The following is a 16,214-nucleotide window of genomic DNA, read 5'->3' as shown; positions in this document are numbered from 1 at the left end:
CCACACACACACACACACACACACACACACACACACACACACACATACACGCAAGAGAAAGAAATAGAACAGAAGAGAGAGAGAAAACAAGAAAACAAACAAAAAAAATGGCCAAGATAATACCAGATATAGTCTCAAAACCAAGAGAACTTTCTAACTCCTGAAAACGGGGATAGGGACATCCAGCATCCTTTAAAAGGAAGCAATTGAATAGCAGCTTACCTTTGGAAGTCATAAGTGCATTTGCACTCTTGGTCTTAAAACACAGTTTACAGTTTGGCAGCAAGCCTTATCTTTTTGTGTTTCTTACCTTTTTCTGTCCGCAGAGCAGGCAGCCAGAGCCCAATCAGATTCCTTATATTGGAGTTTTAAACTGTAAAACACGGGCATGTCTCACCTTGTGTTCTGAGTAACTTTATACAAGTTGAGAGGGCAGCAGTAAGCATTCTCCTCTCTATACTTAATTGTATTCCGGATCCTTCCAAGAAATTTCAGTTATGTCCCCAATGTTACAAGGGGTGGGGTGTTACAACAGTTGCATGAGCAGGCAAAAGAACATCCACTGATGTCCCCTGAAGGGGGAGGCAACCTGAAACAAAGTGAGGTAATTAAACATGGCCTTGGAGAAGTCTCCCAAATGTTCCAATCCGGACTTCCAGCGTCCATGCGTGTGCGCGCTTTAGTTTTCGATTCTTCCAGGTCCTGGTTTTGCGTTTCTAATAAAAGTGAACTAACAAAGCGTGAACGTGGTCTACGGAGCAAAACAAAACCATAAAGCATGCTTCGGCTGTGCCAAGATTAATCAATATTCCGGGGAGCTCGGGCTGCCCCCTCCTCCTGCTGTTTTCATTTTCCCACTCCCCCTTTCCCCAGCACAGACTCCGCCTCTTTTCTTAAGTTGCCTGATAGTAAGTGGCGGTTTCAGAGCACATGCCTGTTGTCAGAGCCAGCCTGCCCCGCCGCTCGCTGAGCTGTTACTCCGAGCTACCTGCTGGGGAATTCACCTCGACGTAGCCTGGGGTGTCTTCCACCCGTCCCAGAGTCAGAAAAGGTAAGCGCAGCCTTCTGTAGCCCGCGGGGTTCAGTTTCACGTCCCACTTTTCTGTTTGCTGAGCGAGCGCCGGAGTAAAGCTAGCCATATTGGTAGGTAAGGTCCTGTTAGGTCCGAGAGCAGCCAGCGTGTGCTATGCAAGCCCAGCCCTCTCTGGGTTTGAAATTCAGTCGTTCAAGATTGTGGGGTGGGGAGTAGACAGAGGTTCGAGATCTAGAATAAAATCAAGATTGAACTGGTGTACTTTAAGGGGAACTGACGGGTTTAAGGACATCAGAACTATTAGTTTCAAAAAGAAAAATCTGGACTTTCCTCTCTTACCCCCCCCTCCCCCTTTAAGCTTTTAATCTAGTGTAAAGTACTAAATACATTACAGGTCTTACTATCAATGACCACAACCTGCAATTTTATTTAAAAGTCAAACTATTAAGTCTTTTTTTGCACCCTTGGATTTACCGAGTTGCAGCTACCTCCCCCACAGACGCACACGCTGGCTCCGACTCTGCCAGACACACACGTCCACAGGCGCGGCTGATCATCGCCACAGACTAGGGATTACGATTCATGCACAGCGGCAGGAAGAAGCCCATGACTTCCAGCAAGGAAAATGGTTTAGGCATTTGTATTTGAATAATAATCTAAGAGCACTTTAAAGAAACCAGAAACCAAAAGCTGTAATGTTTGGAATGAAAGCTGGATTCTCTCCTCCTCTATTCTCCAAATCCTAAATTTCAAAATACGGAGACAGTAGTGAAGGTTTCCTCAGAAGACTCGCGTGCCTCGCGGGTTTGCCATGAACACAGATGTTGCTTCATGCTCCTTCTTCTAATGATGTGAACATGAATTGTGATTTTTAGAACGTCTGTAGATGTGCCCAGGGCAATGTGCTAACTTCAGGGTTAAGGTTTCCCTGTAAAAGCCTCAAATGCATTTCTACTATCACCTGGGCACTTGTGTTCTTTTTTATGGCCATATTTACAAGTTAATCGGCTAGTGTTTCTTTCTTAGTGAAGTAAAGAAATAAAACCAAAGACTCACACTGCATATGCCAATGGCTACATGTCAGTATCTCATGATATCTTCAACAACATACAAGACATGAGTTCTCAAGTGGGATTTTCTGTCTGTTTAGTTCAACCGGGCACTTAATGAGTGCGTGGGCTGTGCGAGGCACTTGGCTAGGCTCTCAGGACAGTGTGGGAATGTGGGTGCGTGGTTTCATCCAACTCTGAAGAACCCCTTACTCACTGAAGGGATAGAGCAAACTGGAAATAGAACACAATTTTTTGCTCATCTATTCTAATTGTAAGCTTATTTTGTACACATAGTCCAGTAAAATACACACAATCTAGCCTGATATCGAAGCTCTTCCATCTTTTATTTCTCGTGCAATTAACTCACTGGCTGCCATCCCGTGAGCTGGCGGCGCTGATTGCTCAGCCCAGGAAGCTGAAACTTTTTTCCCTTTCTATTCCACTCTAGTTGTTCTCTCTAACACCGAAGAGGAGATTCCGCTTTCTGGGGACAAGTTCAAGACACTGACGTGCAAAGACGTGATAAATTCCTAGAAAGATAAAATATGACAAAAAGCAACGGAGAAGAGCCCAGGATGGGGGGCAGGATGGAGAGATTCCAGCAAGGGGTGCGCAAGCGGACGCTTCTGGCCAAGAAGAAAGTACAGAACATCACAAAGGAGGACGTTAAGAGTTACCTGTTTCGGAATGCCTTTGTGCTGCTCACGGTCACTGCTGTCATTGTGGGTGAGTCATATGACCTCAACCAAAATTACAAAAGCTTGTATCCTGTTTCTGTGGGACATTAGAATGCCCAGGAGTGTTATCCCATAGACTGATTGTAGGCATCAAACTTATAGTTCCGGATCTCCTCTGCATTTGAAGAAGTTGGGTTTTCTTTTTGTTTTGTTTGTTTGTTTTGTTTTTCCCCCTCTCCAGAAAACAAACAAACAAACAAACAAACAAACCATTTGTTGGGAGCTAAACACCTGACAATCAGAAAGAATTGTTGGTAAGCATCATGCACATCCATTGATTGTGTATAGAAAATACATAAATGTTCTCCCATGCTGTGTGAGGACAAGAGTGATGATTGAATCACTAGGTAGTCTAGACTTGACCAAATGTTATACAATGCCACTGCTACTTAAAACTGATTTATACAAGAGGGCCTCTAATAATATTTATATCCTTAGTTAGTGCAGCTTGAAACTGAGTATCAGTGTTTAAAAATGGAAGTCAAATCTGTCCTGTGTTTGGACGCTCTCATGCAGTGACTCTGGAAGGTAAACTGGGAGACTGCAAACACAGGTCTCTTTCATTCATTGCCTCATGGAGCCTGCCATAGCTATGTCATTTCTAAAATATTTCAGTCCCTTACTAATTTAGCATGGTTGATGGCAATCTATATTAATAAAACTTTTGTTTGCTTGGTTTACAGCTATTTGAAGTTTTAGTTTATTATTTAATGGACAACACAGATCTTTCCTTAAAAAACGAATTAAAAAAAAAACTATCTGAAATTTTTGATTCAACCAGTGTAGACATCCTTAGATTAGAAACATATAAACTAATAATAAGTTCTAAAATAAATTTCTACCAACTTGCTTTCAAAGGGCATTCATGTAAAACTTTAATCACTCCAAGATATGCATAAATATTCAAGAATTAATGACTTTATAAGAAAACTAAGAAACTTGTATAACTTATAGATATAACTTTGTCAAGAAACTTGACTTTATGAATGACAAAGAGAAATACAGCAGGAGAGAAAAATGTGTGGCATGGACTTCAGGTTTATCCCATTTTAACACCTTTGGCCCTTCTTAGTAGCTGTTGATTAATGAGTTTCCGACTCATTGTAGAAAAACTCAAAGGTGACATGTCCTGATTAAGCCAGAGAAAATAATAGCTTTCTTCAGTAGGTTCAAAGCTTTGAGTCCATTCCAGGAAAAAGAGTTGTAACACTGTCCTTTTTCCTGGGAGTCAATGCAAACGGCCATGTTCTTGCTTCATTTTATGCCCTGAGTCACAGCTGTTGTCGGGCCAAGAGATAGCATCCTACCTTCTCCAAGGATGATGTGTATGAGACTACCTTCTCCAAGGGTGATGTGTATGAGACTACCTTCTCCAAGGGTTTCGTGTGCTCTCGCTTGTGATGGTGGGCATGATACTACAGACTCCCTCATTTTATGGATAGAACTGCTCACAGAGAGATCAAGAAGCTTGCCCAAAGTCTCTGTGCTGGAGAAGAGAAGTGGCGTCAGTCTGGTGCCAAACTCTGTTCTCCTAACAGAAGAGCCATCTTGTTCTTGCTCTGCTGATTATTGACTTGGATGAGAAATGCTAAGAAGGGGGATGTCCTGTGGGGGAGGCCAGCAAGGCATCCCTGCTGATGCAGCTCTACAGCATGAGCATGCTACCATTGATTGACAGTTAAGCTCAAGGGAAAGAACGATCTTGTTCTTCTACAATCAGGTCTCATTCCTTACACCCATTTAACATATACCCACTTGCTTTGCATTAATAATACTATTTGCATGGAGCTCAATATGTTTGCAAAAGAGACAGAATCAGCTATTCAAAATGGTGTTCTAAACACCAAACGAGCTCCTTCTGTAAGACAGGAATATTTCCATGAAAGAATAGAGGAATGGAAAATAGAGGATGGGGAGGGAAGACGGATTAATTGAGGAGGAAGTTGCTAAATACGGAGGCACAGCATCACTTCTCACATGAAGAAAATGCCAGGAATTGAGGGTCTGTTTTCTCTAGCACTCTCACTTCCTAGCCCAGTGGGGTCTTTCCTCAGATTTGTGAGAACGGCACTCAAAGTTGGCAGAGCTGGAGTCGATAAGTTGGCTGGACGCCCTCAGTGTTGGCTTTACTGATGGAAACTGAGGAGTTAGAAGCAGTAAGAAGAAGAAACACACAGAGACTCAAAAAGAGCTCATTGACAGTCAGAGAGACCACCGAGTTTCCACCAAAGGTCCTGAATAGCAAACAGACGACTTATAAGCAAACAGACTTAGAGAATGGGAGGATGCCTTTGGTTGTCTATCGGTGTCTTCCACTGAGGGCCCAGCCGACACAAAGGCTCCACTTGTGACTGGAGTTCATGTCTACATTAGCCTTTAACAAAATAATGGAATATGTCTGGATGTCAATTCTTTATTCGAACTTAAGTGGGTGAAGGAGTCAAGACAGATGTCAAGTGAAGAAGAAGAAGAAAGTATTTCCCCCAAATGTGACTGTGAATCATAGATAACAGTTTCCAAATTCTTAGGCATGCTCAGCTCTCAGGGAAAAGTGCTTAAAAGTTTATCCAATTCATTTGGTGTTGTGCTTTTGTTTTTGTTTTTGTTTTTTCAAATAAGATGAGTATGCATTTAGTGTGGAAATGGAAACCAGACAAGAAGACTGTGGTCTAGGGATAGAGACGCATGACTCCATGAGTCCAGAATAAAGCAGAGAATTGCTCTGATTTCAGCAGCATGCCCTCTACAAGCACCAACATGCTGCCAGGTGCCATTTCTAAGCAGTGGCAAGGTGTGAACGTGTTGCACTGTGACAAAACTTTGTATAACTAGGGAAAATTGGCAGCAAGATAGAAGACTGCAGCAAGCTCCAAGTCCGTTTGGAAGAGTTTGTGAGGAAAGCCTGCGGCAGCAGGTGTCTTCCTGGTTAACTGCAAACGTTTGATAAAAAAGACTAAGTGCTAAGGAGAGGGTTCTCAGGCTGGAGAGGTGGCTCAGTGGTTAGGAACAATGACTGCTCTTCCACAGGTCCTGAGTTCAATTCCCAGCAACCACATGGTGGCTCACAGCCATCTGTAATGGGATCTGATGCCCTCTTCTGGTGTGTCTGAAGACAGATACAGTGTACTCATATACATAAAATAAATAAATCTTTAAAAAAGAAGGAGGAGGAGGAGGAGGAGGAGGGTCGGGGAGAGCACGCTCTGTCGCCCTTCCTCTAGAGAGACTTCTCATTCCCAACTCTGGTTGATTGTGTCAGAGGGACCTCACAGCTTGCTAAGAAGAAAGGGGAAGTTCTTTGTCTTACTGAAGACACAGAATGTGTCCCAGGCAAGAGAATGTGTTTTCCCAACAAAATAACCAGGAATAGGGTCATGAGATCGACAGCAAGGGATGGGAATCTGAATATAGCAAGACCCAGATCAACGCAGCTCCTGATGTTTTACCTTGTGGAGTGCCCGCAGCTGGCATCTTCTCTTACTGATGGTCTTGCTGCTGATGCACACACAAAGCAAGTTAGCATCCTTTACCTGAGTTTGAAAGAAATTGACTTCCCAGAAAAGAAAATATATTAGTTACATTTTAATATATCATTTCACCCCATTCTCTAACTTCTTCTGGCAATAAGCTTAAGTAGATTAAAATTCAGTGTAATCTAATAATAACATCTCAAGAAAGTGGCCATTGTGGATTCCTCTTGGGACAGGAGATGGGTGTCTGGGGAGTCAGGCAGAGGGATACTATTTTCCTCTCATTTCATCTCTGTATAGTTTGAATTTTCTATCTCCTTTAGATACTATCAACTGTTACCTTCTGTCTATTAAAATAGTAAGTTAAAGCATTTACACAAAAATTCAATGTTATTTACCAGTTTAACAATTGTTGTATATTTGTTCATGTGCTTTGCGGTGAGTTTCTCTCATCTCAGTTAGTTTACTGGGAGAGATGAATTTTAAAAAGCAGGATGGAAAAGAAATATACAAAAGCCACAGATTGTAACAGAGAAGTTTGTAATCTGAACCTTTACAATAAGATAATATATATACTTCGTTTAGTAGAGATTCTTTGTCTGTTGGTGCCCCAGAGGTCTCTGTTTTCCCATCAGTTTGGGAGCCCTAAATAGACCACATTAATAATAAGTGAGTCTGACCTTTTGATAAAGAATATACCTGGACTCCTACATTAGTTGTATTTTTCTCTATCTGTGTAATCCCTAGCAAAGTATTTCATCTCTCTGAGGCTTAGTTTCCTCCTCCTTCATCACAATATCAGCCCCTCATGTGCGGGTGCCACACACTCTTTTCTATTAGCCTTGCTTAAACCTTACAACAACCCAGAGAGGGAAGCACCTGTATTATTCTTGTTTTGAAGATGGGGAAACTGAGGCACAGATACTTTCTCAGTGTTGATGCATGTTGAGGATTCCAGGCAGACACAGTGACACATAGTATTCAGGATTCTAGAGCCAAAAGATCACTTGAACCGAAGAATCAGAGAGCCCATTACACACATGCGCACATGCACACATACTATACACATACATGCACACACACACATACATATTCACAGACACAAGCACACACATTCACAGACACACATGCATACACACATTCATGGATACACACATTCATAGACACACACACACACACTCACACACCCACCCCACTCTAGCTCCAGCTTCATACTGGTATTCACTCTCTGCACGCTGCTCCTATCCTTGCTCACCCTTGCTTTGCTGTCCCTCATCTAAAGATCTGTGCCAAGCCCTCTATGTGAGAAATGAGGAGGCACTGAGATCATTAGAAAGGGCACTTGTGAGATGTGATGACTAAATGAAAGAGGATGGTGGCCCAAGTCTTATATGACCAAACGGTTGAATGTACAGGCTAGCATACAAGAGAAAGATCCAAGAATCAGAATGTGTTCCAATACTGAATGAGCTGTTTGAAATCCCATTGTGTCCGAGACAGAATGTACCTGCTGTGACTGGCTGGTTGGTGGATGGGGTTCACTGCCCTAAACACTCAGGGTGTTGCTAGCACATTGAAGATAGGGAGGTTTTGGATTATGGGAGTAAGCAGTATATGAGGCCATCATCCTGCATAAGCTCGGCCCTTCGTGAAAGCAGTTGTCTTTCAGAGTCGCCATCACATGTTCTGTGCCTTGCACTGCTCCAGTTGGCTCGGCTAGCCAAATAGATTAAGCCACAGGGATATAGCGTGGTTTACTCTCAGCTGGAGGGCTGAGGAGTACTTTGAGTGAGACCACACTGGTCGCCTGCTTGAGCCATGGAGTGGGCACAGTCTGACGCCTACGCTGATGTCCCTCTGCCTCCTGAAGCCCCCGACAGTAGGCATCTCCATATCGGCTGAACAACAGGAATCCAGAGAATTGCAGACAGCTTTTTAGGCTCTGCGGTTTCTTCAACATCTCTGGAAGATGAGAACAGAACTTCAGAAAGCTGGGAGGAATGATAACCCTGACAAATCCTTCCCGGACGTAACCAAAGGTGTCTGCACTGCCATTCATGAGGGGCTTCTGGGGCAGAAGACTTGGGGCAAAGGACATCATCTCCTTGCCTTGGAGAAAAAGTACAGAGATGGGAGTAAAGACTGAGTCTGCCTCCCCCGCCCCCACACACTCAGAAGCAGACCCTCAGAAAGGTTATCAGAGTTGATGGGGGGAGGGTGGCAAATATCTGGCACACATGCCAACTAAAGTGTTCCAGGGAGCTACTAACTCTGCACAGGTAGGTGGTCCTGTGTAGAGTAAAAGGGGATCAAAGCTCTGGCTTCTGAAATCAGACAACCTAGGTTTATAGACCAGTTTCTTGATCCAAGCCTTTATTTTGTTACATATAAAAAACTCTCTGCCTGGTTCTATATCCAAGTTCTGTCTCACACAAGCCATGAAACCAAAGCGGATCCAAGTACATACAAAGGCTTACATACAAGGAAGTTCTGCTTACTTTTTTGCCATGGAGAGATCCATATATATTATACAGTTTGGGTGGTGTTTGTGGGCTAGAAAAAGCCAGATTCAGGGATTTAGGAGAACTAAATGTGGGGATGAGAGAAGATACTTAACCTGGTTTAGGCTCAAGAGTTGGGATTCGTGTTTCCTTGGCTGGAGAAGAACACCAAGGGAGTTGTAGGAAGAGACCTGATAGTTGTAAAGGGCTTTGAGAGGCAGAAATAAAAGCCAGAAAGTGATACAATCATTATCTGACCCTTTCTGCCATGGTCTCTTGAGCTGGGAGAATCCCCAGGCAGACATTATGAGAGCACAGAGTACCAGACGGGAGATGACTCTCTCAGGAGAGTGGGGAGTTTCTGGGAACAGTGTTTTATTAAATGTAATATACACAAGAGTTTGGGTTCTTGTTTATGCTACTTGAGGCCTATAGGAGATCTCCCCCCGCCCCCTCTCCATTCTTACTTTTCTCCAGTATTTTCATGTCTCCTGCAAGAGCAGCAGAGCCAGGGAGAGGAACATGACTGCTTCTCAAAAGAGCCGGTCAGGTTGTTTGGAAGCAAACTGAAGAAGACGTGATGTTCTTAGATTATCTCTGTGTTTTATTTGCTATGTTTTCCCTGTTGTTAATCCAGACAGAGAGAAAACCAAGCAAGCCATTTCTAATTTTTCTTTTGAATGGGTGATCAAATTTTTCAGAACAATTGCCCACAGTCATAATGCCTCCCATTTTCATAAGGCTACAGTTTATGAAGTGTGTACTCTCTGCAGTCATGCAAGCCACTGCCAGCCCACTGGCCTCCTGGTTCTGTAACTATCTGGAATATAGCTCAGAAACACTGAGCATCTTAAGGTCCTGGTTCCAGCCCTTGCTCTCTACATACTCTATTCAACTGAAGATTGAATACCAGTCTCTTGGCCTCAGAGCTCCACACCACCTAAGTTTAAACTAACGTCTGCTTCTAACCTCTACGTCACAATGTTTGAAGCGCACTTTACCTTTCTCTAAATTATCAGGATGTATGGAACAGTGTTTATTTCCAAGCCCACACTGACCACAGCAGGAACCTGATGATTTCCTATTCCTTTGAGCCAGTTTCTCCAAAGAAACAAACCTTATCTCCTTGTGACTCTTAAAAGGTCATCATGGATCTGGCCATGTGTCTGATGGTAGGTGTTCTTTATCCAGGGTTCAAGGACATAGGGGGAGCATACTGCAACAGCCATTTTTGCTCCTCTGTCAAGGATCAGGGATAGAACATAGGGAGTCTTTGTTTTTGTACACATACAAACAAGACTGTAACAAGTCCACATTGTGCAGGGAGGGCAAGCAGTGTTTAGGCACCATCTTTTCTAGATTCTACATTCTAGGTGTGAGAGTATGCTGTATTTATAGAGTTGTAGGATTTTATCGTTCATCAGGTATTTGATTTGGCATCTGGGATGCTGTATTACTGCCAGGAGATGAGGGAACACACAAAGCATTTTAGGGCATCAAGCTGAGCCATTATGCTCATTAAGTCTAAGCATTAAGAGTTTTATGTCAAGGTTCAGGGCAATCAAAACTGCCCACAGCTCATTTCCTAGGCCAAGAGTAGTCCCACCTCCAAGACCAATCAAAAGCTATGCTCTTCTTCAAATATGGTTGATTGGGTCAAGGAAGTGCATGGAGTCCCTCAGTAGATGTATACAGCAAAAATTACCTTCCTTTCTTTGAGGCTAGAAAGCCACATACTGTAAAATGTCATGTTTATTGTAAAGAACCATTCACATATTAAAGAATAAGAGAGACTCAAGCAACTTTTTGATGTTACAAAAGGAGGATAAAAAACCAAATAAGGAGGTTTAGATGAGACAGGTACACTATAGACAGAGGCAGAGCGGAAGACACGCCCCCTTCTCCTGTGTAGCATATCAAAGACCTGAAAGTAAAATTAGAAACAGCAAATCAAGAAGCACAATCAAGTTTCGAATTTTAAGGCTGAGTTCTTGTCTCCAGAGAAGCAACTCCATTTTCCTTCTCCCCAAGAGACTTCTTAGGTTCTCCTTAGGCTTCCAGGCCACCAACTGCTGCCCTTCCCAGAGAGAGAGGACAGAGAGACTATCCTTCTGAGAGAAAGATCATCAGAGCCTTATCAATGAAAGGTCCTTGTAAGAAGAGGCTCTAGTATCCCTCACAGGAGGAGAGATGGGCCGTTTCTGCCCTCCTCTCTCGGAAAGGGTGACCAGAGTTGTTCACCTTGCATCCCTTAAACCCATCATTATGGCAAGAAGAAAAAACCCCAGGGATCCTGTGATTGGCAAGCATGCTACTTCAATGCACTCAGCTCAGATGTAACTTAATAGAGTCTAAGAGACGGCTTGTGACCTAAGAGAGTCTGAGACCTAAGAGACGGCCTGTCATATGTTGACTTTTTGTTGTTGTCAATTCCTCTTTGTTTTCCTAGGTTTTCATTTGAACTTTAGGAAAACGAAACAATACTGTCAAAAAGCCTCCTACTACTTTACTCATTAAAACTCCTACTATGTTATCAGTTCCACAACCACGGTGCTTCTCACAGGGTGCTGGGTGGCGGAGAGCATGCCTCCTTTGCTGCACGAGGCATTGTGTTTTCAGTTGTGGTATGGGTACCTCTATTCTAAGGGCTAAGTGACTGAAGCGGCACACACACCAACAATGACAATTAAATTCAGTTCCCGATTGCCAAAAAAGATAGAGCTGTTGGTCAGAGGGGTCCCCTCCCCCAGGATGACCATAGGTTGACCCTCTGCTGTTCAGGCTAAGGAAAGTCTTCACTGAGGAAGTTTAAAGCAGAATTTAAAAGAAATCAACTCAGAATGAAAAAGCAACTTAGAAAAGCTTAGAAGAAATGAAGAGTTAATGTAGAAACAACTTCAATAAGGTTTTTATTTTTTTTATTTTTATTTTTTTTGGTAAGTTGAGAGATCTGGTGGCTTAGCCATTACTTGTATGTTTTTATTTAGTGAACATAAAAACAAGAATATACTTTTATTCTTTTATAATTCTAGGGTGTTTTTCCCCTCTTGTACACATAATAGCATGATATAAAAGCTTTGCTTTCTGCCTTTCTATTTTCCCCTGTATCTTGGATGTTACTTTTTTTTTTTGAGACAGGGTTTCTCTGTGTAAGCCCTGGCTGTCCTGGAACTCACTCTGTAGAGCAGGCTGGCCTCAAACTCAGAAATCCAACTGCCTCTGCCTCCCAAGTGCTGGGATTAAAGGCGTGTGCCACCACTGCCCAGCATGGATGTTACTTCTTATTGACATATAGAAGTTCTTCATTATCTCTGAACTACAGTGGCCGTGGGTACCATAATTTATTTAAGTAACCCATAGTTGATGAGCATTTGGGTTGTTTTGTCCTTTATATCTCATTTATAAAAAGAGTGTGCTGGATAATATTGTATTGGATACATATTGTATTATTATTTCATGCTGGTAGAATAGATCTGTGTGTTATAGCCTTAGAAATGAAGTTGATGCGTTTGAAGGAGTTTTGATAAGTATGTATGATTTCTGTCCAAAGAGGTTATAGCAGTTCGCGTCTCTGAATTGTAGGTTTTTGTTATTGTTTTTGTACTTTGCTGCTATCACTGCCAGAATTAAGAAAGAATGAGATTTCAGGTGTATGTCTGTTGGCCAGGTAAATTAAGGAAACTAAAGAAATCTTTATTAAAAAAAACACAGTTTGGGGGCTAGAATTAAGCAAATTCTGGTATTCTGTCTCCTTCCAAAGTTTGGATTTACCTCAGATGAGATGCCCAAAGCTGTTATTTGCATGAGTCATTGAACTTTTAAAGCCCTGTCTTATCCCTGACCTTCCATGACCTTCATTCAAACCAAAGGGATGGGACAGGGTTTTGGGTTTTAGTCTTTCTGCCTCCAACTTCTCCTTGGGTTTAGCAGTTCAGAAGCTCACGTGTTGTGCAACAAAGGCTTTAGAAATAAGAGGCCTCTCGGGATCAGACTCAAAAAACTGAGAGCCACTGCCTCCCAGGCCAGCCCTGGTTCTTAGATGGGGCATCCAGCTCATGAACAAGCTCCCAGAACCCTTGCACCAATAGCCTGAGAATCTCAGTACAAGAGGGGCTCACTGAGTGTCAGAGAAGAAGAAAAAAATCCAGAAATAGGAGTAGGCACTATTTTTATTACAAAAGATGTGCACGTAAGTGAGCAGAGGCTCTGAAGGAAAGGAAGCATATAGAAATGGCTTTCTGATTGTGTGTGCAAGCCAAGGACGTGGTCACGAATGGTACAATGGGGAATTGGGAATGTTTGCCCATTCTGAGTCTCCACTCACTCATAGTAATACCTTTTTCAAGGCAGGAAGTCAGCAGATTCTAAGGATGTTGGCTGTGCTCTTTAGTGTAAAAATTATCTTTCGGAGTTTTTTTTTTTGGTTTTGTTCTAAACAATATATTGGACATTTAAAAGATCCTTCTGATTATTTTTAACTTGAATTTTCACTTCACACAGGGGTTTTTTGGGGGGGGAGGGGTGCGGGGTTGATGCTGGGACTCTAACCCAGAGCAAACATGTGCTTCCATTCACAGAGAGCTGTACCTCAATCTCACATAGGGTTGTTAGTAAGCTTTTAGGAACAGAGTTCCAGGCTTTTCTCAAAACTCAGGACTGCTCCCAATCCTGGTGTCTCCACTCTGGCCGGCCATCCATCTGTCACCCTGAGCTGGTTCCTCTGAGTAATAAGGGTGAAGCAAGGTGGGAACAGGTATTTCCCCCCTCAGCCATAGGAAATACCAAAGAACAAAAGAGTGAGCCAGGCCACAGCTGGAATCTCTGTGGGATGTGGGAGAAAGCTGAAAGTCGCCTCCAACCCAAAGAAGCTTCTAACCAGGAAATGGTGGAAGTTTGAATGGAAACAAAAGGCTGGGAATAAGGGCTCTGCAGGACTCTTGGTCAGGTAAATTCACCATTATGCCCTTGACCTGCTTGTAAAAACAAGCGAATGAAAAGTTACACCCACTAGGTTCACCAGACTGGCCAGAGCTGGGCCTATGACTTCTCCAAATTGAGAGACAAACCCTGAAATAGAAATATTTATTCAACCCCTCAAATAATCATTTATTGCTATAACACTAGAATAGAGGAAAGGAGAGATGCCTCCTTGGTTAAGAGCACTGACTGCTCTTCCAGAGGACCTGGTTCAGTTCCCAGCACCCACCCGTAAGGCAGCTCTGCAACCATCTGTGACCCCAGTTCCAGGAGATCTTATGCTCTGTTCTACTCTCCACAGAAAGGGGGGGGGGCTTCAAGCCCCCATGGCACCAGACACTCAAGGGGTACATAAACACTACCTGCATGCAGCACCTGTACATGTAAAATTTAAACAAAACTGTAGTAGTCAAATTGATGAAGCATTTTTTCGTGCATATGAGAGAGCTTAGAGTTCATTAGAAAAAATAAGCTGAATTCAAGTGAACTATTTAGATATTTACATAATGCCTGGAGTTATATAAGTCCAAATATTTAGCTGAGAATTTTAAAGACCAAAAGGATCTTAGATACCACCTATTCCAGCCTACTCCCATTTTGCAGGTTAAAAAAAAAAAAAAAAACACAAAACCCTCTGGTGAGACTATGTGACTTGAAGACTTCCAGAGAAAGAGTTTGAAAGCTTGTTTGGTAGCCTTGCTTAGTACAGCACAAACGGCTCACCACACCTTGTCTCCTCATCAAGGACAAATGATGAGTCCTGTAGATTTCATATGAAGGATGAATCATTTGCATAAATTATCTCGTAGCCTAACTTGCTGGTGGTTCAGGTCCCAAAACATCATCACTGGACTCATGATCTTTCTACAGAGCTACACTGGATCTCTACCTGCCTAGAAGCCTGCCATGAAAGAGAACTAAGGTTCTAGCACAATCATATCAGTCTTCATTTGAGAATCTAGAAACTCAAACATGTAAGATTTCATCATTTGTTCAAGATCCAGTTGCACAGTGCAGGGAGAAATCACACTGTTTTAAACAGAAAAGCTGTTCCTTAGGGTACACAAAAGACTGTGCTCACAGGCTGGCCTCGAACTCAGAAATCCACCTGCCTCTGCCTCCCAAGTGCTGGGATTAAAGACATGCGCCACCACTGCCCAGCTAGACCCAAGAGACTCTTACCTTCAGGACGTGTGTTCCACATCGTCAATCAAGAGAAAAGCAGCCCTGTTCTTCATTCGGCAATATATTAAACATCTATTATGGACCAAGAATTGTTTTAGGGACTTAAGTGTGAGTTTTGAAGAGAGAGAGAAAATAACAAATATGATAAACTGCCAGGGGAGAGATAAGAACTTCAGGAGCTAATGAAGCTGGCTCAGGAAAAGCCATTAGGATAGGCTTCAAGGAGGAGACACATAAGCTAAACTTTAAAGGGAGTACAGCCTGTGACTATCTGGAGAGAGTGAGTTGGAGGCAGAGGAGCCCCGCAGCATCCCCAGCAGGAGGATGAAGGCCCAGGGCCACACTGTCACCAGTAAAGCCTGAAGAGCTCACCTAGTTTTGGAGGACCCAAACTCAGGTAAAATCCAAGATTCAGGACTTCCTCATGGAGGGATGAGGCAGCATGGAGCAGAATGTAGATTTGCAAACACAAACTGGGGATGTTCAAAGAATAAGACCTACTCAAGTGTAGATATGAACTTCTTTGTTTGATTGTTTGATTGTTGAGACAGGGTTTCTCTGTGTGGCCCTAGCTGTCCTGGGAATGCACGCTGTAGACCAGGCTGGCCTCGAACTCACAGAGACCTGCATGCCTCTGCCTTCTGAGATGAAATGTGTGTGACACCACTGCCCAGTTGATATAAACTTCTGAAGGGGACGTTGCTGTCACATGTTTTAGCATTCTGCTTTGATGGCTTTCAAGTTACACTTCAAAGGTGCCGCGGACCGGGGTTTCTAGTGGGGTCCCTGTTCCACGGGACAAGGGATTCTGGCCAAGTGGGCACGGGATTCGGCTTTGACAAACAGACTACACACGGGTGGTGTAAAATCTGAGTGTATTTCTTTAAAAATGGCATGAGGCTTTTACAATCATTGCAAAAGAGAAATGAAAAATCTGGCAGCTCAACAGTTGAGGTACCTCTGAGGCTATCTAAAACATACTGGGTCTAAAACAGCAGCTATCTCCTCTGAACTGGTGCTGCATCCCCCCGGGGCCCAAGTGCTCTGGGCCCCGGGGGAATGCGAGTACATGAATCTGAGTCCTAGCCCATCTAAGTTCTAGTGCTAGTCCTGCATGTGAGTCTAAGTCCTTCCCCCAGTCCAAGTCCTTCTTCCCCCAGTCCTAGTGCTAGACTGAAGTCACGTAGGCAAGCAACCCCCACACACCCAGGTCAGCAGGGTCTGGTAGCCAGGTGTGAAGCAGGAGGAAGAGGGGTGGA

At 43.2% G+C, this 16,214-nt stretch overlaps 1 protein-coding gene across 2 annotated transcripts in view; it reads left to right on the top strand.

Annotated features, from left to right (window-relative positions):
* Positions 1–578: 578 nt before the first annotated feature.
* Slc1a3 (solute carrier family 1 member 3) overlaps positions 579–16,214 on the top strand; it is a 77,861-nt gene continuing 62,225 nt past the window's right edge. The window contains exons 1-2 of one of the 2 annotated variants that reach the window (XM_031360529.1): positions 579–1,051; positions 2,534–2,811. In XM_031360529.1, coding sequence (XP_031216389.1) covers positions 2,631–2,811 — 181 coding nt within the window. In that variant the 5' untranslated portion in view covers positions 579–1,051; positions 2,534–2,630. The remainder of the gene's footprint in view (positions 1,052–2,533; positions 2,812–16,214) is intronic. The other variant, XM_031360530.1, reaches the window with a different exon arrangement.

The sequence above is a fragment of the Mastomys coucha genome, unplaced genomic scaffold, assembly GCF_008632895.1.
Source record: "Mastomys coucha isolate ucsf_1 unplaced genomic scaffold, UCSF_Mcou_1 pScaffold8, whole genome shotgun sequence".
NCBI classification, from domain to species: Eukaryota; Metazoa; Chordata; class Mammalia; order Rodentia; family Muridae; genus Mastomys; species Mastomys coucha.
The sequence above is the reverse complement of the archived record's forward strand: the minus strand, read 5'-3'. Positions and strand labels throughout refer to the sequence as shown.